Genomic DNA, 26,861 nt, shown 5'->3' with positions numbered 1-26,861 from the left:
CATTGTTGGTTCAGGAGGATGAGCAGGTTGGAATGGAAAGATAATCTCTACCCAATGGACACTTCAGGTGGAGGTGGGGACAGGCATTTGATTGGTGAGTGAGGAACTGTGGCAAGACATGTAGGCTAGGGCAGCCCGGGTGGCCCAGCGGTTTAGTGCCCCCTTCAGCCCAGGGTGTGACCCTGAAGACCCTGGATTGAGTCCCCATCAGGCTCCCTGCATGGAGCCTGCTTCTCCCTCTGCCTGTGTCTCTGCCTCTCTCTCTTTCTGTGTCTCACATAAAAAAATAAATAAAATCTTAAAAAAAAGACATGCTCAAGAAATAGATTTGTAAGTAATCAGTATACAACAGTCTTTTTCATGGCACTAAATACCAGCAAGTTTTAAGAATATGTGCATATTTAAATTTTTCTCCAAAGAAAGCCCATTCCACAAAATTTTTTTTATTTTTTTTTATTTTTTTTTAATTTCATTTTATTGGAGTTCAATTTGCCAACATATAGCATAACACCCAGTGCTCATCCCATCAAGTGCCCCCCTCAGTGCCCATCACCCTGTCACCCCCATCCCCCGCCCACCTCCCTTTCCACCACCCCTTGTTTGTTTCCCAGAGTTAGGAGTCTCTCATGTTCTGATATTTCCCACTCATTTTTTCTCCTTTCCTCTTTATTCCCTTTCACTATTTTTTATATTCCCCAAATGAATGAGACCATATAATGTTTGTCCTTCTCCAATTGACTTATTTCACTCAGCATAATACCCTCCAGTTCCATCCATGTCGAAGCAAATGGTGGGTATTTGTCGTTTCTAATGGCTGAGGAATATTCCATTGTATACATAGGCCACATCTTCTTTATCCACTCATCTTTCGATGGATACCGAGGCTCCTTCCAGAGTTTGGCTATTGTGGACATTGCTGCTAGAAACATCGGGGTGTAGGTGTCCAGGCGTTTCACTGTATCTGTGTCTTTGGGGTAAATCCCCAGCAGTGCAATTGGTGGGTTGTAGGGCAGATCTATTTTTAACTCTTTGAGGAACCTCCACACAGTTTTCCAGAGTGGCTGCACCAGTTCACATTCCCACCAACAGTGCAGGAGGGTTCCCTTTTCTCCACATCCTCTCCAACATTTGTTGTTTCCTGCCTTGTTAATTCTCCCCATTCTCACTGGTGTTAGGTGGTATCTCATTGTGGTTTTGATTTGTATTTTCCTGATGGCAAGTGATGCGGAGCATTTTCTCATGTGCGTGTTGGCCATGTCTATGTCTTCCTCTGTGAGATTTCTGTTCATGTCTTTTGCCCATTTCATGATTGGATTGTTTGTTTCTTTGTTGTTGAGTTTATGTTTATGAAGGTCCTACTATGTACAAGTCAAAGGCACTGGCCTGGTACTAGAAATAAAACAGTAAATAAAAAATACAAAACTGAAAAAAAAATTAAAAAAAAATACAAAACTGTTTGTCCACTTCAAGATTTTGTTATTCTAATGGGACAGAAAGTCAGCAACAAACAAATAAATAATTAAAATAAGTAGTATATTAGCTGGTGGTTAGTGCCATGAAAAAGACTGAAACCAATATGGGGATTGTGAGTGTGGGTAGGAATAGAAGTAGTAGTGGAATAGAATGGTCAGGAAGGACCTCACAGAGAAGGTAACACTTTTATTTTTTATTTTTGGTTTTTTGTTTTTTTTTAAGGTAACACTTTTAGAAAGAGTCAAAGGAATTGAGGGAGTGCGCTATGTGGCTTTATTGGGTGTATTCCAGACAGGGAATCTACCTTCCATTAGATTCTCAGTGATTCACTAGAAAGATAAAGAATAATTCCTCTGAAGCAAGAACCAAGCTGAGAAAGCAAGTGGGGAAAAAATAGTCCACAAAGGAGTGCTGGTGATTGATTGTGCGATTCAGAAAAGATGTGAAGGTAAGAGAATCGGTTAATCTTAAAATGGAATGGTGTCAAAGGACTGGATGTCTTGATGAGATTGAAGTCTAGGGTTATTGGAGTCTATATGGTTTTTGAAGGAGTAAAAGACCTAGAAAGATAGGAGATAATGGGGTGTTAGGAGCTGAAGCTTTCAGAGGTGGATGCAGTATGGGTAAAGCTAAGGTAAAGTGGAAGAAGTCATCACTTAAGATGAGGAGGTCAAAGGACAAGAGCCTAGTGTCACTCAGGACATCAAGAGGAACTGAAGGAAAGGTAAGCATTGGTGCCACATGCCTAAATTCTTTTAAAAAAGAACAAAAAATAGGACCAAGAAGTCAGAAGGTAGAAGTAGCAGGGATAAGTAGAGTTTGCCAGAGTGATAGAAGAGCAAGGGAATTTGGAAATAGATGTGAAAAATAGTAGTCATGAAATAGCAGTAGGTAGTTAAGGAAGTAAGGACAGTGACTCCTCCAAGATCTGAACCCGCCCCATGGTCTTACCCCAAATGTCCATTTGCTTCTTATGGCATAATCAATACTGTCCTATGGTTGGATCTGCTTGGTCCATGTGGCCTTAGTACCTGGGAACCTCTGGGAGAGAGGAGACATAATGTGAGTAAATAGCAACTATAGTTGCTATAAAATGGATTTAGGTGAGCAAAGGTATGGGAAATATGGAAGGTGTATTAGTTTCCGAGGACTGCCATAACAAAATACCAGACTGGGTTACTTGCACAGCAGAAATCTATTTTCTCACAGTTCTGGAGGCTAGAAGTCTAAGATCAAGGTGTTGGCAGGTTCGGGTTCTTTTGAGACCTCTCTCCTTATAATCATATTCTGAGATTTGGGTTCTCTTGAGATCCCTCTCCTTGAATCATATTCTAGAACATCAACATATGAGTTTGGGAAGGACACAGTTCAACCTAAACAGATGGTATATGTCTCAAGTATTTAAGAATCCCAGGATCATTCCTTACACATCACCCCTCCTTCTGCAAGATCACCATGAGGACCAATTACCAAACAGAAAACCAGGTACCCTGTGTTACCAGCTAGGCTAGTACCTGGCTCCACAGACTTGGGGTGTCCAGTAAAGCTGGAGCTCAATGGCTCCATGACAAGACCTCCTTTGATCAGAAGCTTAAAAAGAGCATGCCCACTGCCTGCCAGAGCTTAAATCCTAATATCCTCCCCTATCACTCTTTGGCCAGGTGCATGGAGAAAGTAGAGCAAAGAGAGAGCCAGAAGACCCAAAGAAGGCTAGTTCCCAGATATTTTTTTCATTGAATGAAATAAAGCAAAAAAGCAAGAGAAGCTGATGTGTATGGCCAGTTGATTTACTTCCACTGCCCACTAATAAGCTTAGATTATGGCCTGAAGCATAAGGAAAGAGGTGGGAATCAGGATAGGCTGAAAAGTGGGAAAAGGAGAGAGGTGTCCTCTCTTACACAGCTACCAAAGTAGATTCTAGAAGCTATAAGCCTACTGGCAGCTGAGGAAGCATGAAGATTTTGCTCTTCAAGAGAGGTCAAAACACCTCATCAACCTCCTTGTTCGATAAAAATGTGTCATGGAGAGCCAGCTGTGTTGGCCAGGCAAGGATCATTTGGTGCCTTCAGAAAAACAAGTAAGTTTTCTTTTCAAAGTACTCATTCTCAAATAGAGTGACCAACAACCTAACAGGAAATAACATGGGAGTAGGGAACTCTGATTCATGGTCTCAGCCCACCATCTAATTTCAATGAGACCCTGGGCAACACATTTCTCTCCACTAGGACTCAACGACCTCATTTCAATATTATTAATCATTTATGTAAAATACAGATAATAATGCATGGCCTTCGTCAGTTGTTTTCAGGATGAAAACATTCTTCCTGGAAACAAAGCTTCACAGGAGATTGGGGCGGAATGTGACCCCCATCCCCAGCATACTGACTCATAGGCCAGTCCTATTCCAAAGTGCTGAGCTGCTTTTACCGTGTCCACCCTCTAGAACAATGTTTCCAATATTTAGTCACTTACATTTATAAATTTTTTGTATCCATGAATATCATCTGTGTTATTATTATTTATTTCATATTTTTATTTTACTCTGGATTTGTTTTTTTAACTGAAATCCATATATTTGAAAGTATGTTGCTACTCTAAATATAAAAATAAAAATAATGAGTAAAAATTGTTAAATGCTAGCAGAATAATATTGCCTCTTCAAGACTCTGAATTTGAGACCAGTCTTTCCTTATTAAATGAGAATGAGCATCAGTGGCATAATGGCATCACCTTGAGATTTTCTTCTCAACAATATCAGGAGTGAAAGAGAAATGAAAAAGGCAGGACTTTCTTGGCATATGGTGGTGACAGATATTGAAGGTTGACTCATGCAATTTCCATTTCTAATCCCTGTCTTCCTTGCCACCTGGCTCTGCTCTATAAAGCTGTAAAAGTAAGAAACAGACTTCACAGTCTCCTTTCCAGTTAGTGGTGGCCATGTGACCCAGCTCTGGTCTGTGAGACATTAGGAGAAGTCCCCCAGTCCCCTTTTTTTCTTCCTCATTTTTTTATGTTTTGAATGTGGACTTGACATCTGGAGTTACAGCAGCCTTTTGGTGACCATGAAGTGGCAAGCATGAGGATGAAACCCATATACTATGGCTGGCGGAGCAGAAAACAAGAAAACAATGTCAAGCAGCTACCCCAGACCTATGTTCCTCCTCACTTCCTGCTATGTGAGGAAAATAAATTCTATTCGAGCATTAGTGAAGGTCTCTTTTATTATTTACCAAATATTATTTACCAGAATATTAATTAACTCAGTATTTTTTAATTCCATGTGTGTGGCACTTGACATCAGCCTGACACCCCTGGGGGACATGTGTTTCATGCTTTTCAGGAACTTTGCGTAAGAGAGCTTGTGTCAGTTTGCTAGGGCTTTGCTAGGCTATGGCAAAGTACCACAGACTGGGGAGTAAAACAGCAGAAATTTATTTTCTTATAGTTTTGGAGATTAGCACTTCAAAATCAAGATGTTGGCATGTGTTTTAAAGTTCAAGGTCAAAATGCTCTTTTGAGGTATCTCTCCTTGGCTTGCAGATAGCCATTTTCTCACTGTTTTCTCACGTGGTCTTTTTTTCTGTGTTGTCTGTGTCCTAATCTCCTCTTACTATAAGGACACAAATGACATCAGATCAGGGCCCCATTTTAACTTAATCACCTCTCAAAGACTCTATTTCCAAATTGTCACATTCTGAGGTCCTGGGTAAGGTTAGGGCTTCAACATATGAATTCTGAAAAGATACAGTACAGCCTATAACAGAGCCTAGTAGTTTATTTTCTAATAGAAATTATTTTTCCTTCCCTGCAATCTTGCAGACACAAGATAGCATGGCTCATGGATGTTCAAAATCCATAGGCAGGATCCCGAGCCTGTAGATGAGGGGAAAGAGTCCTGGATCCGGGGTCAGAAGGCCTGAGCTCTACACATCAACCATCTTCTTGTTGACATAGTCTCTCTGAAACTTTCTGTCTTCCTCTGTAAAAATATATGAATATTACATGTAATAATGTATATGGAAGTATCTGGCACATGCTAAGGATATTTCATCAAATCTAAAATGACATCAATTACAAGATGCACCATTATGATCTCTGTACCCAAGTTGGCAAAATCATGCCATGAGAGCTTTTAAAATTAGAGATTCAGGAGCACCACCCCAAATTCACTGAATCTGAATCTCTTGGGATGAAGCTTAGGGATTGGTATTTTTTCTAATTCTCTGTATTATTCTGATAATATGATATCCAGGATCCAAAGCAATGGCTTTTAGCATAGTCATGTGTTGTAGAACCCAAAATTTAATTCTAATGTGCCATCTTTGGGGCTATTTATCAGTTTCTTAGATATTCTATAGGAAGCCTGGATTTCAGACTTTGCCAACAAAATCCCATTGCCCAAATACTTCACATTTTCTAACACATTCATGGGATTCCAGAAAGTCTCAGTTCAGGAGTTGCATATAATAAATACTTCGGTAGAGCATGTAAACCAAACCCGGTTCTAGTGGTAGGAATGTTATAACATGTACTCTCTTAGAACTACATTTCTGATCCTTGTCCCTAACAATAACCTAGGGGTATGATGCCCACATCTGTCATTCTACATTTTATGATTCTATGTGACATACTGTTAGTTCATTGTGGGCATATCTTAACCTTTCTGTCAAACTTTTTAAAAACTAATTGAATCTTATTAAAAATTATTTTTATGAATGCCTATGATTGAATCCTGAGCATGCTGCTATGACCACAGATAAAATAAGTGTCAAGATGAAAGTGCCACTCTGGACTCCACTCTCTTCACAGGTCATGAGACTAACCCACATGACTACCTTCACTGCAATACCATTCCCCAGTTTTCATACCCACATTTATATGTGCTCCATCATCTCAACAGGGTCCAATCCCCTGACTGTACAGTAGCAGATGGAGGCCCCTCCTCTCCCTCCCTCCAACCAAGAAAGTAGATGACTTGCCCAAGGTCACATACAAGTCAGCCTACTGACACTGAGCCTACTCCAAGATCAGTGTCTCTCACATTCGTCCTACTTCGCATAATCTATTCATGATCCTTCAGAGTCTTTATCAAAAGGTCCGGACAATATCACCAATGTCTTTTAGGCTAGTGGGAAACTGCCCTGAATCTCACCCAGATCATTCACTGAGCCATGTAGTTCCTGTTTTCGTGCAGATTCCATCTGAGCCTTGGCTAACTCCCAGGGAAGCACATATCAGATCTGCTGTATATTGGCAGAACTTTGGCTTAGAACGTATTTCAAATCCCTCCCATTGAACATTGGCAGCCTTGAAAAAATATGGCCAGGAAATTATTCTGGGAAGCTCGATTGCTCTATGACACTTTACAAGGAGAAGCTGATGGCTTTCCCTCCCAAGCTCTTCCCTCTGTGCCCAGAACAAATGACTGCATATTCCTGTATGTGCCCTAAATGAGGAGAGGGCCAGCTCTGCTGCCGCATGAATAGAGGGAATGTCTGTGACGGGCAAAGCCCTCTGCACAGCGCACTGTGCTTCGAGCCAAGTTCTTTCTCCTTCAGTTTTGAAACCCTTGGGTACTCCAAGAGAAATGTAGTCCATGTGTTTCAGATTCATTTACACTTAAATCATTAAAATGTTGTTTTGTGAGAGTTATTTGATGTCTGAGGAGCCTGTGAGGCTTCTTAATGGGACTTTTAAATGTTTTTTTTTTTTTTCACTCTGCCTGAAACAGAAAGCAACATTTTGCTAAAACAGTGCCTGAGTTCAAACATATTCTCTCATCTCATATATTTGCACCCACATTATCGACCACAGCCTCTTACTAATGCCAGGCCTGGCAAGACTGACATTTGAAAGTGTTAAAATAGAGAAACTGGAGAGAAAAGGGAGCAGAGGGAATATTAGCAAGATTCAAACCAGTGTTCCCCCAAATGTGCCAAAGCAGCAGTGTTAGAGCATGGGTAGCACATGCTTTTGCTACGTTGGTCAGACTGGACGCAGGGCCTAACGTCAGGTGCACCGCCAGACAGCTAACACGGCACTTCCACAGCCATAATCTCCTTGCAGCCTCATAGCAACCCTCATTCCCCAGAGGCAAAGCAGGAGCAGAGGTGTTAAGGATTGGACCCGGAGTGCAGAGTTGGCTTGGACAGAAAGGAAAGATTAAAGTCTGACTCTACGTCTACTGCTCTTTTCAGGATGCCTCAACTTGAGTTTCTCCATGAGTGTTGTATTTGAAATACCAAATGCATTAGACTATATGAGGGAGATGCAGTGCAACAGAGTGGGTAGGATCTCAGATTCTTCCCCTAGCACTTTCCAACTGTGTGACCTTGGGCATGTTACTTAATCTCTCTGGGCAGTTTCCTCATCTGTCAACTACTCAACTATCCAAGGTATAAAGAAGATTGAAAGGAATTAACACATCTCTACAACAGTCCCTGACCCACTGTGCTCAATAAATGTTGACTATTAGCGGTAGTAGCAGTAAGGAGTAAAAAGAGGAGAGAGCTGGATGATCCCGGCGAGGTGCCGAAACTCTCTGAGCCTCAGTTTTCTCATTTGTAAAATGAGTACAATTGTGTGCCTCTTACAAGTTTGTGGGAGTGCTTGAGATGATGCTTAGGCTTAGCATTGTGCCTAACACAGATTTTTCTCTGTAAAATCCATTTTTTGCACCCAGACATCTCTCTCCCTATTCAGTATTGGTTGTCATTGTTGTGGGGGAAGTAACTACCTCTATTATTCAGCTCGGCTTAGATCTGGTGCTGCATTTCTCCACGATCTCAGAGTGTAGACATGTGTACAGACCTAGGGCTTTCTACACCCATGGGGTGCGGGCTTTCCTGCGGTGAGGGATCCTCACCGGGCTGGATTGGCTGGATTACCAACACCCTGAGTTGGTAAAACAGCATGAGTATTGCTTTTTAAGTGGAGAAGAGCCACTAGCCAACTGCAGGACTTGGGGCTCCCTCACATTCCTGGCCAACGGCTCTGTGCACAGGAAAATCTGTCTCGCTGTTTGCAGGCTGACTGAGGCTTTGGGATTTGGACCTTTTTCCTTTCCTAGTGTAGATGTCAGAATTGCCTTCTTAGTTGGTTGTTTCTGCTTCACTGGTGTCTTTTTGCTGGTGTCCTGAAGAAGAGCAGAAAACTACGGCCATCTGGCAAGGGAGACTAAAGAGAAATTAGACTTTGTCTCTCTCCACCCTCCACACACACACACACACACACACTCACACACTCACTCAACACATTCATAGACACACACTCACTCATACAAATCACTCATACACATCCACACACACATACACATACACTTACACACTCACACACACAGACACACACAGACACACAGATACAAATACCTTTTTGAGCCTCTCAGTTTCCTCTCAAGAGCTGGAGCTAGCCACACAGGATAAAGGAAGGAACTAGAGGAGCAGATCTTTTAAGCAAGAAGACAGATTCTGTTCTGTCAGGTTCCTATGAGTGTGTGTAAGAGCGAGTCAGAGGAGAGAGAGAGGGGGGAAGAAAGAGGAGGGAGAGAGAGGGAGAGAGGAGAGAGACGAGAGAGACGAGGGAGGGAGGGAGGGAGGGAGAGAGAGAGAGAGAGAGAGAGAGGAAGAGGCAGAGAGAGAGGGGGAGAGGGGATCTGTTGCAGGCAGGGGAAGGCGTGACCTGAATGAAGAATGCCAGCCAATTCCAGAGACACACAGGGACCTCAGAACAAAGATAAGGCATCGCTGACACCACACCGGGGACAAGCTCACAGGAAAGTCAGGCCGAGGGGACCAAAGCCAGGCAGCCAGGAGCACCCCAGGCAGGAAAATGAGGTGAGTGCTAGGGCAGGAGGGGGCACGGGTGCCCTTTCGGGAACCAGGTGTCAAGTAGCCCTGGAGCATTTGACCTTGCCTCTGGGCAGACTCACCTGCGCGTCCTGCGGGTGTTGCAGGGGCTTCTCATCAATCCTTGGGGCTTTGAGAAAGGAGATGTGGGCTGGGCGCTGCCCTGGGACTGCGGAGACCCACAGCTTGAGACGGGAGACTTTGTGCAAATCCTGCCCCAGCTTCCTGCTGAAGCTCAGTTTCTCCCTCTGCCAGCGTAGGGTGCTGTCTGCTGGCGAATGTGACTTTCCTCCTGTTGCCCACAAGGCCGACTTTAGGTTTTCCCTCTCTGCAAAGAGCATGGGTTTATCTCTTCCAACACTTTGTGAGTTAGGTATGTGTTTGTGTGTTTATTTGTCCTGACCGGAAAAGAAACCAGCTTCCCACAGCTCGGCTCTGCCGTTTCTTAAACCTTCAGAAGTTTGCCCGTTAAAACCTCAATTTAGAAAAGTAAAAACCTGTTCCCATTTTACAGTTCCCTATAAATTTCTGCATTTTTCCCTGAAATCAGAGGCAGCTGGTGGCATGAATCAGGGTATGATTTGCACTGAATGGCTCTTAAAGGGATACCACAAATTAAAAAAAAAAAATTAAAAAGGAGTCTCTGGCGTTCTAAATCCAGGACTTTAAATTCTAATTGTTTTTAAACTCTTCAACATTTCCTATTCCTCAGCCTATACTTAGAGTTACTTGATCCTTCTTACCAGGCATTCCTTCTAAGTTTTCCTCTGCAAGTCTCAAAACCTAACCACTGTAATTATTTTTGCTATTTATAAGTGTTAATGCCGTTAAAAATACCAAAAAAGAGAAAGGAGAAGAAAAACACTCTGCAGATGTGTTAAGTCCCTAAGCACCTCTTTTCTCATTGATTTTCTTCTCAATTGGAAAAGGATTTCTATTTGTTTCTCTTCTGCAAAGTCACCTAGCAACTTTTCTGGGTCTGGGGCCAATGGGGGGCTTCACACTGGGTTAACTCTTTGAGCTCAGATTACCTGTGGTTCAGAGAAATAATCAGGCCTCTAAGGTTAATTTGATCTGTTCTTTTAAAATCCATTGTAACATTAAGCCTGCCATCTAACTTCATTTTCCTTTCTCCTGAAAGAGATAGGATTTATGTCCATCTATGTGGAGGGATAATTTGGCTGGTCTGTTGAGATCAGAATCCCACCTACCACCCCAGGCCCCATCCATAACAACATACAGGCTGATTACCAGTCCTGTATCTTTGTGTTCAATTCCCCCTTAGCGCAGAACAGCTCTCCCCGCCCCCCCTCCTTTTTTTCCACCTAAAGGACCAGATTGTTCAAACCACAGCTCAAACATCATCTCCTCTTCTCTGGCCAGCATCCCCAGAATGAGCATCTTCTCCTTCGTGCTATCTCTGTTCTTGGGAGCTACATCTCTCTTCATCTTCTTAATATTTCACTGTTCAAATGTCTATCTGATTTTCCAAGATTGAATGCTCCTTAAAAGGTATAGGATCTGTGTCTTGTTCTTCTTAGTATCCCCAGCACTTAGCATAATGTATGTTTCCTAAGAAGCATTCAATAAATGCTAGCTGAATGGAATTCAGTTGACTAGCAAACCAACCAGTAGAGAAGTGCTCCACTAGAAGTCTCCAAGGGGTCTTGCCTTGCAGGGACACAGCACTTCAGAGTTTGCAAAGCACTTTTTATAGTCCTCTCTCATCTGGTCTTTAGATTTTAGATGAGGTGAGGATTTATGGAGAAGTGAGGATAAAAGCCATTAAGTAACTTGCCCAAAGCCATACAGATGATCTTGAAAAGGTTCTGACTCAAACTTGGGTCTCTGGACTCCAAGTCCAATATTTTTTCTGCTACATTCCGCCAGACTCTCATCTAAGTGTATTTTCCTATACCAACAGCTCTCGATTCTAGTCGTACATTAAGATCATCTGTGATGCTTTCAAAGATGCCAATGACCAGACCTTACTCCAAACCAATTAAACTAGAATTTGTTGGGGAGGGGCTTTGTTATTAGTATCTTTTTTTTTTATATATTTCTACATAAAGCCGTGAGTTTTTTAATTATTTTTCACAGGATTAATTGCTTTGGCCAAATGCCTAGGCATGATATGGGCATGGACCCAGCGGCTTCCTCTGTTAGCTTTTGTTATTCCCTTCTTCTGTTGAACTAATTCACCATATGGTGTTGGGCATGACATGTCACTACTTGGGGTATCCTTTTCATCATCTGTCAAATAAGCGCATTGTCCGAGGGATCTACACAGTCGCTTTCAACTCTTCTACTAAAAAACAGTCTTGGTGTAGTGTAGGTTGAAGTGAAGGGAGGGAATGAAGAGGATACAAAGTGCTACTTCTTCCACAATCTTTGACACACGGAGGCTTTTTGTCTACTCCCCATAGCCTGCTCCAGCAGGAGGACCTATCAAATCCCAGCTTTCTATATTATTTGACCTTTCAAGCAAATGTAGTGAAACTTTTTGATGAGCTCAAGAATAGGTAGCAGGTGTCAGGAATTGTACAGCTGGTGCCTGGTGTATGGGAAGCAAAAAGCATTCAGAGAGTGTGATGGGAAACAAAAGCTACCACTTACGTTCTTCGTTCTTCGATTGGCAGCCCCTGAAGCAAGCAAGCATATGCTCAAGCCCATTATGTGCAAGGAGATATTTGTTTCATATGTTTGAAACTGTTTTGAGATGCAAACAAAATAGAACAGAAAGCTTCTTCCCACACTGGCCAGTTACCTACCACATGTGGGCCTTTGGAGCTGAATGGGGCTGTCGGCAGCCAGCCCTTGACAGGCCCAGCATTAGGAGGCTCAGAGTCTCCTCCATGTGGTCTGGAAAAAGCAGGCATGGAGAAAGTTGACCTTTCAGCCTTGCATAATCTGGGTGTCGCTATTGCAGTGAAGTCCAGCCTGGGAGCCAAAGTTCTTTCCTAACCTCTGCTTTTCGGGAAGCAGCACGATGGAGTAATTATAACCAATGTTTGCTGAGGGCTGGACAGTTAACAAAGGACTTTCCAATCCTCCTTTACTCTGATAGCAGTCCGATGGCAACTTATTATTATCACCGCTTACTGGACGAGGACACTGAGAGCTTATATGCCTTCCCCAAGATGGGTCAGATAAATAAAGTCAAAGGATGGATCTTCTGATCCAAGTCCAGGGCTCTCCCCTCCCCCAGGCAGAACTGAACCAGAATTCCCAGCTCCCGGTAACATCCACACCTTTCCTCGCTTGAAATTGGGGCTGCGTGGGCCCTGAGAGACGGGGTTTCTAGACTCTGCTTTCCTGTGAGTTCACTGGAGAGCTTGGACCTATGCCTTCCCTTCTCTCTCCCTTGGAGGCCCTACCCCCACAAGATTGGTTTTAAAAAAAATATTGACCCTGCCAATTGGATTAAAACATTTTGTTTCCTCAGTTGAAATCTCACAAGTTACTATTGTAGGGACACTGGAAAAAAATTAAATGACTTTATTATTTTGTTTTTATTGAAAAAACAGTAGAAGGTCCTTCTTGGCAAATATGAACATCGCATATACACAAAAATTAAACTTAAAACTTTCATATTCCCATTTCAGAGATAACCACTGTTAATACACTGGTGATATCCTTCTAGGCCTTTTTGCATTTACTATTTACCTTTCATGTAAATATCATATGAGACAGCTAGATAATCTACGTTTACAGTTATCTTGTTGTGTTACATATTCAAAACTTCATGCGTATCCATATATACACATACATGCGTCTGGGTAGGGAGAAACAACTTTCCGATTAGTAAAGTATGAGCATTACAGTAATGCCTGCTTATCCCCAGTGGACAGGTTCCAAGATCCTCAGAGAATTCCTGAAACCACAGAGAACAGGGAGCCCTTTAGACACAATGTATTTCCTATGTATACCTACCTATGCTCGAATTTAATTTATTAATTAGGCATAAGAGATTAATCATAGTAACTAATAATAAAATAGAACAATTGTAGCAATATACTGCAACAAAATGATGTGAATGGGATCTCTTTCAAAATATCTTAATTGTGAGGCACCTGGGTGGTTCAGTGGTTAAGCATCTGCCTTTGTTTGGCTCAGGGCATGATCCTGGCCTGGGGATCGAGTCCCACATCGGGCTCCACACATGGAGCCTGCTTCTCCATCTGCCTGTGTCTCTGCCTCTCTCTCTGTGTCTCTCATGAATAAATATGTAAAATTTTGAAAAAAATCTTAATTATACTGTACTCACCCTTCTTCTGATGGTACTGAGATGATAAAATGTCTATGTGATGAGATGAAGCAAGGTGAGTGCCATAAGCACTATGATGTAGCATTAGGCTATTACTGACCTTTGGACCATATGTCAGAAGGAGGATCATCTTGCTTGTGGACCAGGACTGGCCATGGGTAACTGAAACCACAGAAAAGGAAATAGTGGATAAGGAGAAATACTGTAATCTGAGGATGCTGGTATAATTTCCCAGCATGAATTTAGGTTATAGAAGGCACTGGCACCACTTTCTTTCATTCATTCATTCATTCATTCACTCATTCATTCATTCATCCATTCATTTTATTCATTCATCATCTACTATAAACCAGGCTGTATACTAGGTCCTTTATATACATCATCTCTAATGCTCATGGGAGTCCAATAATTAGAAATTATAATCCCCATTTAACATGCGAGGATACTAGGGCTCAGAGAGACTATTATCCAAGATTTCACCTCCAGTGAGTAGAAGAATGGGGATTTGAACCCAATATATCTAACTTCAGGAACTGTGTCTAAAAGCAGTGCAATATGAGATACACAGAATGGAATCTGGAGGTGTGAAGGGTACTCCATAGCCTCGGAAGCTTTGAGCTGGATAACGGAGGATAAATAAGGCAAGCAGATGAAGAATGAGTAGGGTCTGTGCAAGGGGGCCCAAGCATGGACAGGCATGACAGACTTTCAGAATGGCATGCCGGGGCATAGCTGGCACTGAGATGAGGCCAGACAGGCAGATCAGCCCTAGATCAAAAAGGGTTCATCTGCCATCCTGGGAGCAGATGCTTTATGCTGCAGGCACAGTGAAGCAGTATGGTCACACGTGTGTTTTAAAAAATCAACTTTGGCAGAAAAGTGCTGAATGGTATGAAATGGAGTAAGGGGAGATTACTTAGGATGCAGTAGCGATAGGCCAGATAAGAACATTTAAATTAAATGACTTGGAGAGAAGCAGATGGATTTCCAAAAGATAGGAAGCAGAATAAACAGGAATGAGGGAAGAAGTCGATGAGCCAGGTTTGGGGGGTTCGAGTTCAAGATCATTGGGTCTTGCAGGGGAGCAGTCTATTAGATGCCTGATGTTATGCATATTGACCATTAGGGTTCTGATTAGCCTTGGATATCCTGCCTCATTATTGCGCCACTTTGGGTGTGTTCCCTAAGTTTTATTGGGTTTTCCTTGCCCCTTCCTTAGGCAATTCTCTTAACCCTCCATTATCTCTGATGCCTACAGCTGGAAATAAATTGTAGGTTTCTGATCCTTTCGTAAGAATATTTACCAAGAGGGGAAAAAACTTGTTTTGCTTATTCTTTCTTAATTCAAAACTTTGCATAATACTTTGAATAGTTTTGTTAAATCTGTTTTAAGTAATGCAAGATCCCGTCTCTGAGTAGAAGTCTTATCTCGCCATTACCATGTTACTATTAGTTACTTCTTACAAAACTGAACCAAGAGTTTATGATTCTTAAATGAAGCTGAGTTGAAGAAAGGACACAACTTTTACCTAATTATGAAACTGACATTCTCAACAATAAAATAATGTATGTCAGAGTCCCAAATAGGGCACTGTCTAGGAGAATTGAATCTTTATTATCAAATCTTCAGAAGAGCACAGCTGGGGGCATCTGGGTGGCTCAATCAGTTAAGCATCTACTCTTAGCTCAAGTCATGATCCCAGGCTCCTGGGATCGAGGCCCAATTCAGGTTCCCCACTCAGTGGGGAATCAGCTTCTCCCTCTCCCTCTGCCTCATACCACCCCTCCTCCCACTCATGCACATGCACACACATGCTTTCTCTCTCTCAAATAAATAAACAAAATCTTGAAAAAATAATAATAAAAAGAAGAGCACAGCGGGAAGAAAGCTTAGAAATCATGGAGTCACCATCTCCCTGTAGAAAGGACAGGGTAAGCAAGGCCCTGAGTGGGGAAAAGTAAATGCAGCAGGTCAGTGGCAGAGATATGCTGATAGCATGGTCTCCTGGCTGCTGACTTAGTGAAAGGGTGGGGACCTGTGTCCATGAATGTAAGAGAATCCATTCATGTCTTTCAGGTGGCTCCTTCTCTATCATGTTCTGTGCCTCTCCTTGTTGAAAGCTTCGGCCCATACCGTGGAGCTTAACAATATGTTTGGCCAGATTCAGTCACCTGGCTATCCAGACTCCTATCCGAGTGATTCAGAGGTGACTTGGAATATCACTGTCCCAGAGGGATTTCGGATCAAGCTTTACTTCATGCACTTCAACTTGGAGTCCTCCTACCTTTGTGAATATGACTATGTGAAGGTGAGACCTCTGATGTTCCCTAACTGAGGCAGTTTCTCTACTAGAGAATCTGCTGAGAGTTAGAGAAGCGCAGATGAACTAGATACTGTGCTTACCCGCCACCCCCCACCCCAGGGTAGCAGTCCAGTGAGGAATATGCACAAAGTTACATGATGAAGTTTGGGGATGGTATGCTAGGTGCAGACTGAATGGTAGATCTAGAAAGGACCACAAGGGAAACTGGGGCTGGTGAAGTATAACTCAGCCAAACATAACTTCTACTTTTTCTTTCTGTTCTCAAAGTCCTTAATGTTTCCACTAATCCTTTACCAGCAGAAAGAAAAGGGCAGAGACCCCAGAAAAGGATAACCAGACTGAAACACAGCCATAATTATGTCCAAAGCTGAGGCATTAAAAAGCATTGCCCACTTCCCTGAGTAAAGGGGAAGTATTTGGGAAAGGTTGAGTATGTTATGACCACCAACTAATGCTGGTCATAACAAACCTAAGAAGGTGAAGCTACAGCTAGTAAGTGGTGGGTCAATTTCCAAACCCATGTCTTCTGACTTTCAATCCCATACTCTTTTGTCTACACTGAACTGCTCTCAAGTTCCCAAGTATTTGGGAAAGGTTGGAGTAGTAGACAGTAGGAGATGAAGTCAGAAGGTTGGATTGAGGTGAGATTCTGAAGGGTCTTGAATGCGATGCTAAGAAGTTTGGATTTTCTCTGCAAAGGGTATTGGCAGGATTGAGGGGCCATCAGAGCTGGATGTAAAAACCATGTGGAAGAGAAACAGGAAATGATTACAACATCAATGCCCTATTCTCTGGAATTTAGAGAGAACCCACAAACAATGCCATGGATGGGAAAGCTGTTCTTTGAAAGTGGGACTGAGAAAGTTTGGAGTACTTCTGAGAGATCAAGTTTACTAAGGCTGTATCTGGCTCAAAAAGATCTGGAGGTCCAAGAACCTACTTTCTAAGCTCTCTCTGGCTTTCTGGAAAAGATCTCATCAAATTACTCTAGAGTAGACTTCATATATTGTTAGTATTAATGTGATCTCTGTTCTCCACAGCCAGTAATTCAACAGGAGTTGACCTTGTATTAACCAGAATATTGGATCAACAGCAAAGTAGTGAGTTTACAATGTACTTTTATACTTGTAATCCCATTCAATCTTTAAAATAATTCTATAAGACAGGTACTACTGTCCTGCTTCACAGGCAAAGGAACAAACCTAAGAAGGTGAAGCTACAGCTAGTAAGTGGTGGGTCAATTTCCAAACCCATGTCTTCTGACTTTCAATCCCATACTCTTTTGTCTACACTGAACTGCTCTCAAGTTTGTCTCCACTGAGCCGCAGGATACTGCAGGAACTTGTAAGACTACTGTTGGGAGGAAGGAGGGGCTAAGTGGGAATATGAACCCCCATCCTGCTTAAACACATTTTAAATGTTGGGTATTGCTTATTTTATATGTTGGGCATGCATCAAATATCTCATTTACAAGGTTTCTGTGATGAAAAACTCCCTCAAATTGGTGCTCTCTGACAGTTTCTTAGCTTCAGCACCATTGATATTTTAACCTACAGATAATTCTTTGCTGAGGAAAGCTGTTTTGAGAATTATAGGATTTTTAGGAGCATGCCTGGCTTCTACTCACTAGACACCAATATCACTCTACCTCCAGTTGTGACAACAAAAATATCCCTAGAAGCTGGCCCTATCCCCAGAGGGACAGAATCTCTTAATTTGAGAACCACCGTTCAGTGGGATGCTGCACCCCTGTGAATGTACTGTGCTGGGGACTATGAGAATTTAAAGATACAAAAGATCTGATCCCTTACAAAGAGAAGTGAGCCTAGAAAAGTAGCCACTGCATAAGATGGAAAAGTAACAACAATTAAAGACTGATGATAAAGAATGAGAAGAGGGAGAGCCAGTTGCTCTAGGAGATAATGGAAGTTGGCAGTCTAGATTGACATAGAGTTTCTGTGAATTCATTAAAAATGGAGCCAACTTCTCTGAGTCACAAGGATCCAGCAAGGAGTATTCACTAAGACCCTATGCGTTCATCATCATAAAGTGAAATTCCTGACAAACATGTTAGTTATATCTTCCAGGATATAATCTAGCCTCTATTAGAGCCAGACTCCAGGAGCAGATGCGTTGTGGGTAGGGAGCATTAGGTTAGCTGACTCCTCCAGCCCATTCCCCCAACTAATGCTGGTCATAAAACTGTGGCATTCTCAAATATTTGGATTAGAGAGTGGACTTAACCAGAAGGAAAATGATCAAACATTGGCTCAATACCACAGAAAGTTCCATAGGTTTAGACAAGGCTAGATGTGAACTTCCTAACTACTTTCTTCTCTATTTTCAAACATGTCAAACCACCTAGATTTTTTTTTAGTGAAAACACTTGCTGGGCAGCCCAGGTGGCTCAGCGGTTTAGCGCCACCTTCAGCCCAGGGTGTGATCCTGGAGACTGGGGATCGAGTCCCACGTCAGGCTCCCTGCATGGAGCCTGCTTCTCCCTCTGCCTGTGTCTCTGCCTCCCTCTCTCTCTCTCTGTGTCTCTCATGAATAAATAAATAAAATCTTTAAAAAAAAAAAAAGAAAGAAAACACTTGCTTTTACTAGTAGTTGAGGTCTTAAGACTATGGACATTACAGAAATTTTTTTTTCTTTAGCTGTAACAACTTACTTTCATTATCCACCCCATCCTTCCTCTACCCGAGGAATTAACTCTCAATTCATAATACACTAAGCAATCATTTCTCACAAGTTTTCCTCTTGTTCAGACAGATGCCAAGCTTGACCTTGTTAGGACTCCCTTCTAGAGACAACACACAACAGAGGGTTTAACTCATTCCTTTGTCCCAAATAAACTGAACCTCCTGGCAAAGCAGATTAAGAAGCTGATATCAGCTGCATTTTGTAACAGAAAAAAAGAATAAAAAAAAAAACCCCAAAAAACAAAAATAAAAACAAACAGGTACTTTTCAAGGGCAATGAAAGAAACTGAAGACCTCTTCTGAAACTGAATTAAGGACCCTGGCATACATTCTACCCAAAACTTGGCCTTTCTGGCTGGAGAATGTTTTAGAAACTGATTGATGGTTTCTATCAGGAACAGTGAGACACCTTCATGAAAGCTCAGGCAGATGGAGGTAGGTCTCCTGGAAGGGTAGCATGGTCCTGGATTCTTGCCAGACATTCAGGAAATGCCTGGGCTAGTCTCCGATCTGCCACTAACTCATGAATGAATAAAATCTTGGAGTAGCCTCTCCACTCCCAATAAGATTGTGACCCTTGGCATAGCAAAGAAGCCGTCTGCTACCTGAAGTGCCTAATAGTCTAGCCTCTCTGATTCAGGCACCTTTTCCTAAGTCCTTTGGGAAAAGGGATTAATGTATTAGGCAGGGCAGGCAAGATGTATCTCTCTGCTCGTGCTGACTCCCTTCCAGGATGCCGTCCCAGCATCGGCATCAGCCTCCCTGAAGAGGTTCCACTGGCCATGGGGCCTGAGCAGGTCCCTCTTTGCAGGACGCCGCACCTTGGTTGGCTGGCAACTGGTGCTAATGTGGAGACAGGCCCCATGCCTCTGTCCACAAGCACCTGGTAGGGTTCCTGTCCTGGAGTCATGAACTCTCACAGAAGGTCAAGTTGCAGCAGCCCTCTTGAGAGTCATCTAATCCCACATTGTTGTTAGTATTGTTTTTCAAACATTTTCTCCTGGCTTTCTGCTAACAAATCTTCTGGTAGGCCCAATATAGAAGACAGAAGAGCAGCTGGCAGGTTAAAGGTGGCTCTGAAGCTTATTCAGCTCACTCATCCTCCTCAATCCCCCAAAAAGGTCCTACCTTAGTGGATTTACAACGAATATTGCTTTTGTCACCAAAGGACAGAAGAGGGGCCTGAAACTCAGAATTCAAGCACAAGACTAGTCCTCTGGCCTCTGAACTCCTGAATCCAGAAGCCTTCCACATACAGTTGAAACCCATTCACTTTTTTCTAACTGACTCACTCCCTCTGCCACCAAAATATGTGCCTTTCCTGGCTGTGAATGAGAGCAGCAATAAAGCAGGAGCACGCCATGTCATTCCCGGATAAGTCAACATCCCTCTCCAAAATTCTGTTTTCTCATCTGTTCCATGAGGGGGTGACATGAGATGATCCCTGCAGTCCCTCAGATTCCTGGACTCTAATCCTAATCCTCCTGCCAGAACAGTCCAGATGACCCCAATAAACCCTCATTATTCTTGCTAGGATAATGCCAGAAATGGTAATAATATGTTAGAACATGCACTCCTCTAAGTTCTGTGGCCATAAGCATTCCAATAAGAGCCTACCGTCCACTGGGGATGCCTTGGCAACATGTCATCTCAAGAAAACTTGGAACCACACTATGCCACCACTGTCCTTTTCCAAGCAACTTTAAATACCACTGATTTCCATTTGATGGGATCCTATCACCTATTTTGAAGCTTTTACACTCTGTGGCTGAATTCCCCTGACAGGCCAAGGAAGAGATTTAAAGCCCCCTCCAGTTCCCAGGGATCCCCTTCTGGCCCCGCCTACGCTCACAACTGCCCTCCCTACCCCGGCTCTTAGGGGTGACCATGATGGAACTGCTGACTCTGTACGTCAGTAGCTTGAAGAAGAGCAGGACCTCAAGGCTGTGGTCCGGATGCTCTCATTTTATGAAAATTCCTCTCCAGCCTGACTCCCCGCAGTCCTTGGTCTTCGAGGCATGTGCACATCTGCACGACAGCATCTGCTTCCTTGGAATGTGGCTGCAATGTGTGGATTCCTGCAGTGCACAGATGTAGCATATGAGTCACAGCCGGTTGACACTGCAGGGGCAGAGCACGGATGCTGGCTGTGCAGTAGGAAAAGCTGGTTCCCTGGGGTCATTCTCTATTAGTGAACCTTGGGCAAGTGAATATTTCTAGATGGAACTCTACTTCCTCCTCTCTTAAATACAGGAAGTCGAAGCAGACGGTCTCCGAAGTTGCCCCAGCCCCAATAGTCTGTGTGTCTAAGACCTCAGAAATCACTGTTCAACTCTATGGCCATCATGACCAAAACCTAGGGAAAGACAATTCATTGTCCAGGGCCACACTGGGACCAGAATTTATATCTCAAGACTCTCAGTCTTTTCTTCTTCTTTCTAAATGTTTTTTTTTTAATTATTTTAAGGTTTTATTTATTTATTCATGAGAGACACAGAGAGAGAGGCAGAGACAGAGACAGAGGGAGAAGCAGGCTCCCTGTGGAGACCTTCATGTGGAACTCCATCCCAGGACCCCAGGATCACAACCTGGGCCAAAGGCAGACACTCAACCACTGAGCCATCCAAGTGCCCCATTTTCTTTAAAAACAACAACAACAACGACTAAATGACAGTGAAATCCCATCTTGTGAGTTCCCCTTTTCTTTAAAAAAAAAAAAAAAAACTAAATGACAGTGAAGCTGCATCTTATAATGTACATGTAAATCAGTGTAACATAAGGCAAAAATTGCCAATAGTCAAACTTACTGAATCTCTTCAGTATAATAGACCACTGTCTTTCTGTATGTCCAGAAGGGCCTTTTTCCCCAGGAATATAACAAATTAGTTCCTTTGGTTGGGTATCAGATGAAGTGGGGACTCGTGCCTAGAAAGGGGCCCCAGAGTCATAGTCACTGAAAAGATGTACTGAGAAACCAGAATCACTGAGGGAACACCAGAGCCACACATACCCCATCTTCAAGTTCACATCATAGCACCTGTTCACTGGAAAAAGAGATAATAAGAAGCTGCATTTCACTTTTATTCTTTCTCTTTTTCTCACTGAGTGCACACAGCTCCACTGGCGTCTGTTGGATGCTCTTGTAATGTCACACAACTTCTCCTATCAACCGTCTACCCTTGACCTACTCAACATTTCCTCCATTCTTTCCACTGTTCTTGCCTTCATTCCAATTCCTATTCCTCTCACTTAATCTACTGCAATCATCTCCTAAGTTTCTATGAGCCATAGTCCTTCCTCAACCAGTCCACCCTCTAGAGGCATGTGTCCAGAGAGATCTTAAAACATGTCTTTGATTGCAACACTCTTAAATCCTTCAATGGTTCCCCACTGTCTGTGGAATGACGTCCAAGAATCCCAGTAAAAACCCACTGGAAACTGGACACTACACCAAAGACAGGGCCTACAAACATGAGTGAGACAGCACCTGCCCTCAAAGAATTTGTGATTTCACTGTGCATCATGAGACAAATATCTTATTAATAAATTAAAGCTGTATAAAGTATCACAAAGGATGTGAGGCACTACATAAGACGGGGAGTAGTCATTTCTGGGTTTTAAGAAAGGCTTTGGATGTTTAGACAGGTCTTGAAGGGTAAATAGGAGATCACAGTGCAATTCCCTAAGCCTCTCTATCTCCCTAAGCATTGGTTTTGTCATTAGTACAAAAAAAAAAAAAAAAAAAAGAAGAAGAAGAAGAAGAAGAAGAAGAAGTTCATAATGACATAGTACCTTCCTCACAGGTTGTGGGAGGATTCAAATGAAATGCTGACTGTAAGTGGAATTCCTACTACAAGAGGCAAGCATGCCCAATGGTTCCAGGATCAGGCTTTAGGGACAGTCAGACCTGGCGTAGGTTCTGCCTCCATCTCTTACTATAAAATGGGGATGATAATAATAATAATAATGCCTATCTTGTGGGCATATTGCCAAACGAGGCAAATGTTTTCATGACGTATGTCCAGGACATGTGTAACTCACTCGACAATACTGTTAGAGCGGCAACGATGGCAGCAGTGTGAGTAATAAAGTGCCTGCTGGGGTCACTAGGTGCTTAATGAACGTCATTTTTCTCATCTGCTCTGACTGTACTACTAACTGACTGTCTATGACCCTGCTCACGTCACTCAGTATTTTCAGGCAATTTATGGAAAAGTACTTTAAAAGGACTGATCAGATGCAAAAGCTTATTTTCCTGTGTATTTCCCTTGTAGTAACACACATTTATGGTAGTTCCTAATTTATCGCCATGCTTGATTCTCATGGAATAGGAAGAGCAGGGATGATTACATCTCATTTACAGTCAAAGGAACAGCACAGGGGCACCTGGGTGGCTCAGTAGGTTAAGTAGCTAACTCTCCATCTCAACTCAGGTCTTGATCTCAGGATGGTGAGTTCAAGTCCTGTGTGGGGCATGGAGCCTATTTTAAAAAAAAAAGAGATAAAGAGGAAAAAGAAACAGCACAAAGAACCTGAGGGAATTTGTCTGGTCTCTATAGAAAGCCAGTTCTCAGCCCCTGATCAGCTTACCCCCGTCATAATTTTGTCTCCTTAGTCCTTCTCTGTTAGAATGGGTCTTGTCCTGGAAGAGACCTGGATATGCTCCCTGCCTATGTGTTATTCCTAAGGCAACTCTGCTGTCGGGGTAATTTAGTAAAATTAATAACACAAAAACCCCTTGAGGGTCCTTGTGTTGTCTAGATTTTGTTAAAGAACTTTCTCTTTTATCCTCACATTGAGAAGAAATATATTTTACAAACACAACAAGAAATGGAGAGTGAGCTATGAGGCATGAGTATGCTTGATTTATCTGTTTGTGGCAAACAAGCCCCAACGGTGAACTCCAGGTCATTCTACTAGACCATCAGCCCCTCAAGGTCCACGTCAAGGTTTGTTTCCAGCAGCAAGCACAGTCTTGGGGCAAAGCAGGAAAAGGCATACATCTCTCAGCAGAGAGCATAAGGAAGGGGCTCTGGTCTAGAAGTCAGCCACTGACTCCTGCTGAGATGCTGGACACGTGAGCAACCTGCTCAGGCCTCAGTTTCCCCATCTGCCCAATGGGGAAAGTGGACCTGCCAGCCTCTCCAAGCCCTTCCGGTTCTGATGGCCTACAACGCCCAGTCCAGTGCTCCCTTCCCCAGGCCTCATTGGGTCAGTCTGTATCCTGCTATGTTATTGAGAGATAAGTCCCTCCCATGGCCCTGCTCCAAGACTGACTCCCCTGACCCCCAGGCTCCTAATTTCTGTGCAATGCTCTGTGTTTACTCAGAACATGCCCTCGACCTTCATGCTGTGGCTGACCCCAGCTACTGCAGGAGCTCTGCTAATTCTCTGCGAGTAGACAGGCAGGCAGCCTTGGTCCCCAAAGGAAAGAAGAAAAGGAGAGACGTTTCTCATGAAGTTTGGTTGTAGTCCGCAGGGGGATTCTTCTACTCCCGAGATAGCGGTTTTCAATTCTAGGCACACGGAAATCAGGAAGGGGGAATGAGCTCCAGAAAAGTGTGACAAAGGCTCATTTTATGCAGGAAGTGCAAACAGCACAGGCTCTGGGTGATGGAAAACAGAAGGAAGGTTCCAGTGGTGGGGCAGAGCACACAGGAGAGCTCAGAGGAGTGTGAAGTGCAGTGCTCTGGGGAGGCATTGCACCTGGTGTGCAAATCTACATGCTTGTGTGGACACAGGCCGCTCTCTGATATACCTTGCTAAAAAGCAGAGCTTGAATTTCCTTTGGTGTGTTCATAAAGGTAAAAGGTAGGGAATGAGAGTTATTCATTAATTCAGGAGATATTTATTGAAGGCCTATTATTTACTAGAGCTTGGGGTGTAGCAGTAATTAAAACATACAGAAATCCCTGCCAGCAAGACGCTTATGTTGCATTGGGGGAAACAGGAGATAAACACTAAGCATAATCCACGACTAACTTATACAGTGAGTTGCAAGGTGATAGGCAGAGAAATGCAATAGAGCAAGACAAAGAGGGTCTACATGAGGAGGGGTGAGGGCTGTGACTTAAATATGTTGGTCAGCATAGGCCTCATTGACAGAGTGACACTTGAGCAGAGACTTGAAGAAGTTGAGGAAGTTAGCCATGTGGCTTTCTGGGGAAAACCCTTCCAACTGGAGGGAATAGTCAGCACAAAGTCCCTGAGGTAGGCAAGTAGCTGGTGCTTCTGCTGAGCAGCAAGGACAGCAGTGTGACTGGAGTAGGAAGGACAGGGATGAGAAGTGGAGATAGAGGTGCAGGTAGGGAGCAAAGAAGGAGGGCCAGGTCACCAGGGGGCTGGGAGATAAGGCCCCTGCTGGGTGCCAACAGGCCATGAATGATAGACTTTACACATTGTTCCCATGGCAGTGTTTCATGACCTCTTGACTCTTAGAGGACAGTATTAATGCACTGTCCCCACCTTGATGTCTGTGAACACCAAGACCGGAAGACAGTGGTGTGCTTGTGAATGATTAACAGGTGGATCTGGACTGGCAGGGAGAAGGGAGGCACAGTAGCACACCATTCACCATTCAGATATGCTAGACCTTAATGACCTTGAGAGCAGAGCAAGTCGTCAGATGCTAAAAATAGGAGAGGGCGCGGTTTTGTGTAATTTGTCTTTAATATAATTTGATGAATTGTAACTTTATGAAACCTAATTCCGAATGATGACTGCATTTAACAACAGGGTTCGCAGAATCTCTGAAAAGTTCACAATTTGGCCTTATACACTGGTACCAGCCAGCGTGGGCATACTTCTGCCTGCGGGGGTTAGGGTGACACATGACATATGAGTAGCAGAGCGCAAACCAGAACCCAGGTCGTCCAGTCCTTATTCCAGGGCTCTACAGGGGCTTCCACATGAAGATGGGAGGCTGGGGCGAGACAGGGTCCAGGGCAGTGGCGGGGGACCACGCCAGCTCACACATTCCTGGGAACTCTGCCTGGAGACACTGGCCTGCGGCGGGTCCCCTCGCTGTACCCAGCTCTTACTCAATCACTGCTTTCACCCCTGTCCCATGACATACCTTGAACCAGGCTGCCTCTGCCACAGAAGAACACAACACTGCTGTGTTTTCTTGTCCTGGGACTGTTTTCCAGCTCTCAACGGTCTGAGGCCCAGCCTCCCAGTCCCTGGGGAGATTTGCATGTGAATGAGCTTGGCTCTGGAGTCCCAGAAGGCACGGGGTGGGGAGTCTTTCAGGGCCAAAGAGTGAATCCTTCCTGGCTCTCCAACTGGCCCCAGTTCCCAGACTGTCTGGCCTACCCCCTCTCAACCCTGCTCCTGCTGGGACGGTGGGCGCTGCCAGCTTCCCACCTGCGGGACGCCCGCTTCCCAGGCTCTCAGAGACCCCTCCCTGCCAGCCCTCCTTTTCTCCCCGTGTTCATGCTGCCTAGACACCATCCCCTTTTCTGTCCAGAGCCCTCCTTGCAAAACGGCAATCCTTCCCTGGAGCAATGGAATCTTGGACTCCAAAGACCTGCCAGGCACAGCTCAGGCCCTGCTGCTAACGGTGTCTAGCATTTGCATGGACACAATACCTTGTTAGGGGCTCACCCAGCTCTGTTAGGAGCTTTTTACTCTGGTTCACATGTCAGTAAGAACATTGTCCTGGGACCATCATACGCTTGGGCTCTGAGACTGGATCTGCCATTATCTGGCCATGCAACTCTGAGCCGATTACTTCCTTTCTCTGAGTCTCATTGTGCCCATCTAAGAAAGAAAAGAGATAAACTTGATAGCCTTTCATATCCTTTCTATCTCTGACCTTCTATGGTTCTCTGATTCCAATTACTGGACCAGGGCTGGAAGTCAGGACATCAGGGTTTTGTCTCAGGTCTGTCACTCCTAAGCTGTGTTCCCTTGGGAACTCATGTCACCTCTTCAGGCCCAGAAGCATAATATCAGCCTGAAGTGCATTCATTGCAAGCCTCCATCAGAAGCAAATATATTGGGGATCCCTGGGTGGCTCAGTGGTTTAGCACCTGCCTTTGTCCAGGGGCATGATCTCGGAGTCCCGGAATCAAGTCCCGCGTCGGGCTCCCTGCATGGAGCCTGCTTCTCCCTCTGCCTGTGTCTCTGCCTCTCTCTTTCTCTCTGTCTCTCATGAATAAATAAATAAAATCTTTAAAAAATAAAAAAAAATTTAAAAAGAAGCAAATATATTCAATAAAGAAGGTGAATGTACCTGTCTGCTGGAAAG

At 43.7% G+C, this 26,861-nt stretch overlaps 1 protein-coding gene and 1 long non-coding RNA gene across 9 annotated transcripts in view; one reads left to right on the top strand and one right to left on the bottom strand.

Annotated features, from left to right (window-relative positions):
- Positions 1-628: 628 nt before the first annotated feature.
- LOC112662700 (uncharacterized) lies at positions 629-25,818 on the bottom strand. Of its 2 annotated transcripts, none has more exons than XR_003138751.3 (5): positions 25,686-25,818; positions 13,585-13,746; positions 9,401-13,191; positions 2,425-5,452; positions 629-1,389 (listed from the first exon to the last, which is right to left on the bottom strand). It is a non-coding gene; the product is annotated as an uncharacterized LOC112662700 (long non-coding RNA). The 2 variants fall into 2 exon arrangements; XR_007408203.1 differs by having other exon boundaries at positions 2,425-2,514.
- MASP1 (MBL associated serine protease 1) overlaps positions 9,059-26,861 on the top strand; it is a 59,180-nt gene continuing 41,377 nt past the window's right edge. For 3 of the 7 annotated variants that reach the window (XM_025451281.3, XM_025451278.3, XM_025451280.3), the window contains exons 1-2: positions 9,172-9,305; positions 15,662-15,893. In XM_025451281.3, the coding sequence (XP_025307066.3) occupies positions 9,301-9,305; positions 15,662-15,893 (237 nt within the window). In that variant the 5' untranslated portion in view covers positions 9,172-9,300. Of the gene's footprint in view, positions 9,306-15,650; positions 15,894-26,861 lie in introns of those variants that run through there. The other 4 variants (XM_049105747.1, XM_049105745.1, XM_049105746.1 and 1 more) reach the window with 4 other exon arrangements.

The sequence above is a fragment of the Canis lupus genome, chromosome 34, assembly GCF_003254725.2.
Source record: "Canis lupus dingo isolate Sandy chromosome 34, ASM325472v2, whole genome shotgun sequence".
NCBI classification, from domain to species: domain Eukaryota; kingdom Metazoa; phylum Chordata; class Mammalia; order Carnivora; family Canidae; genus Canis; species Canis lupus.
This window is presented reverse-complemented; position numbering and strand designations above follow the sequence as displayed.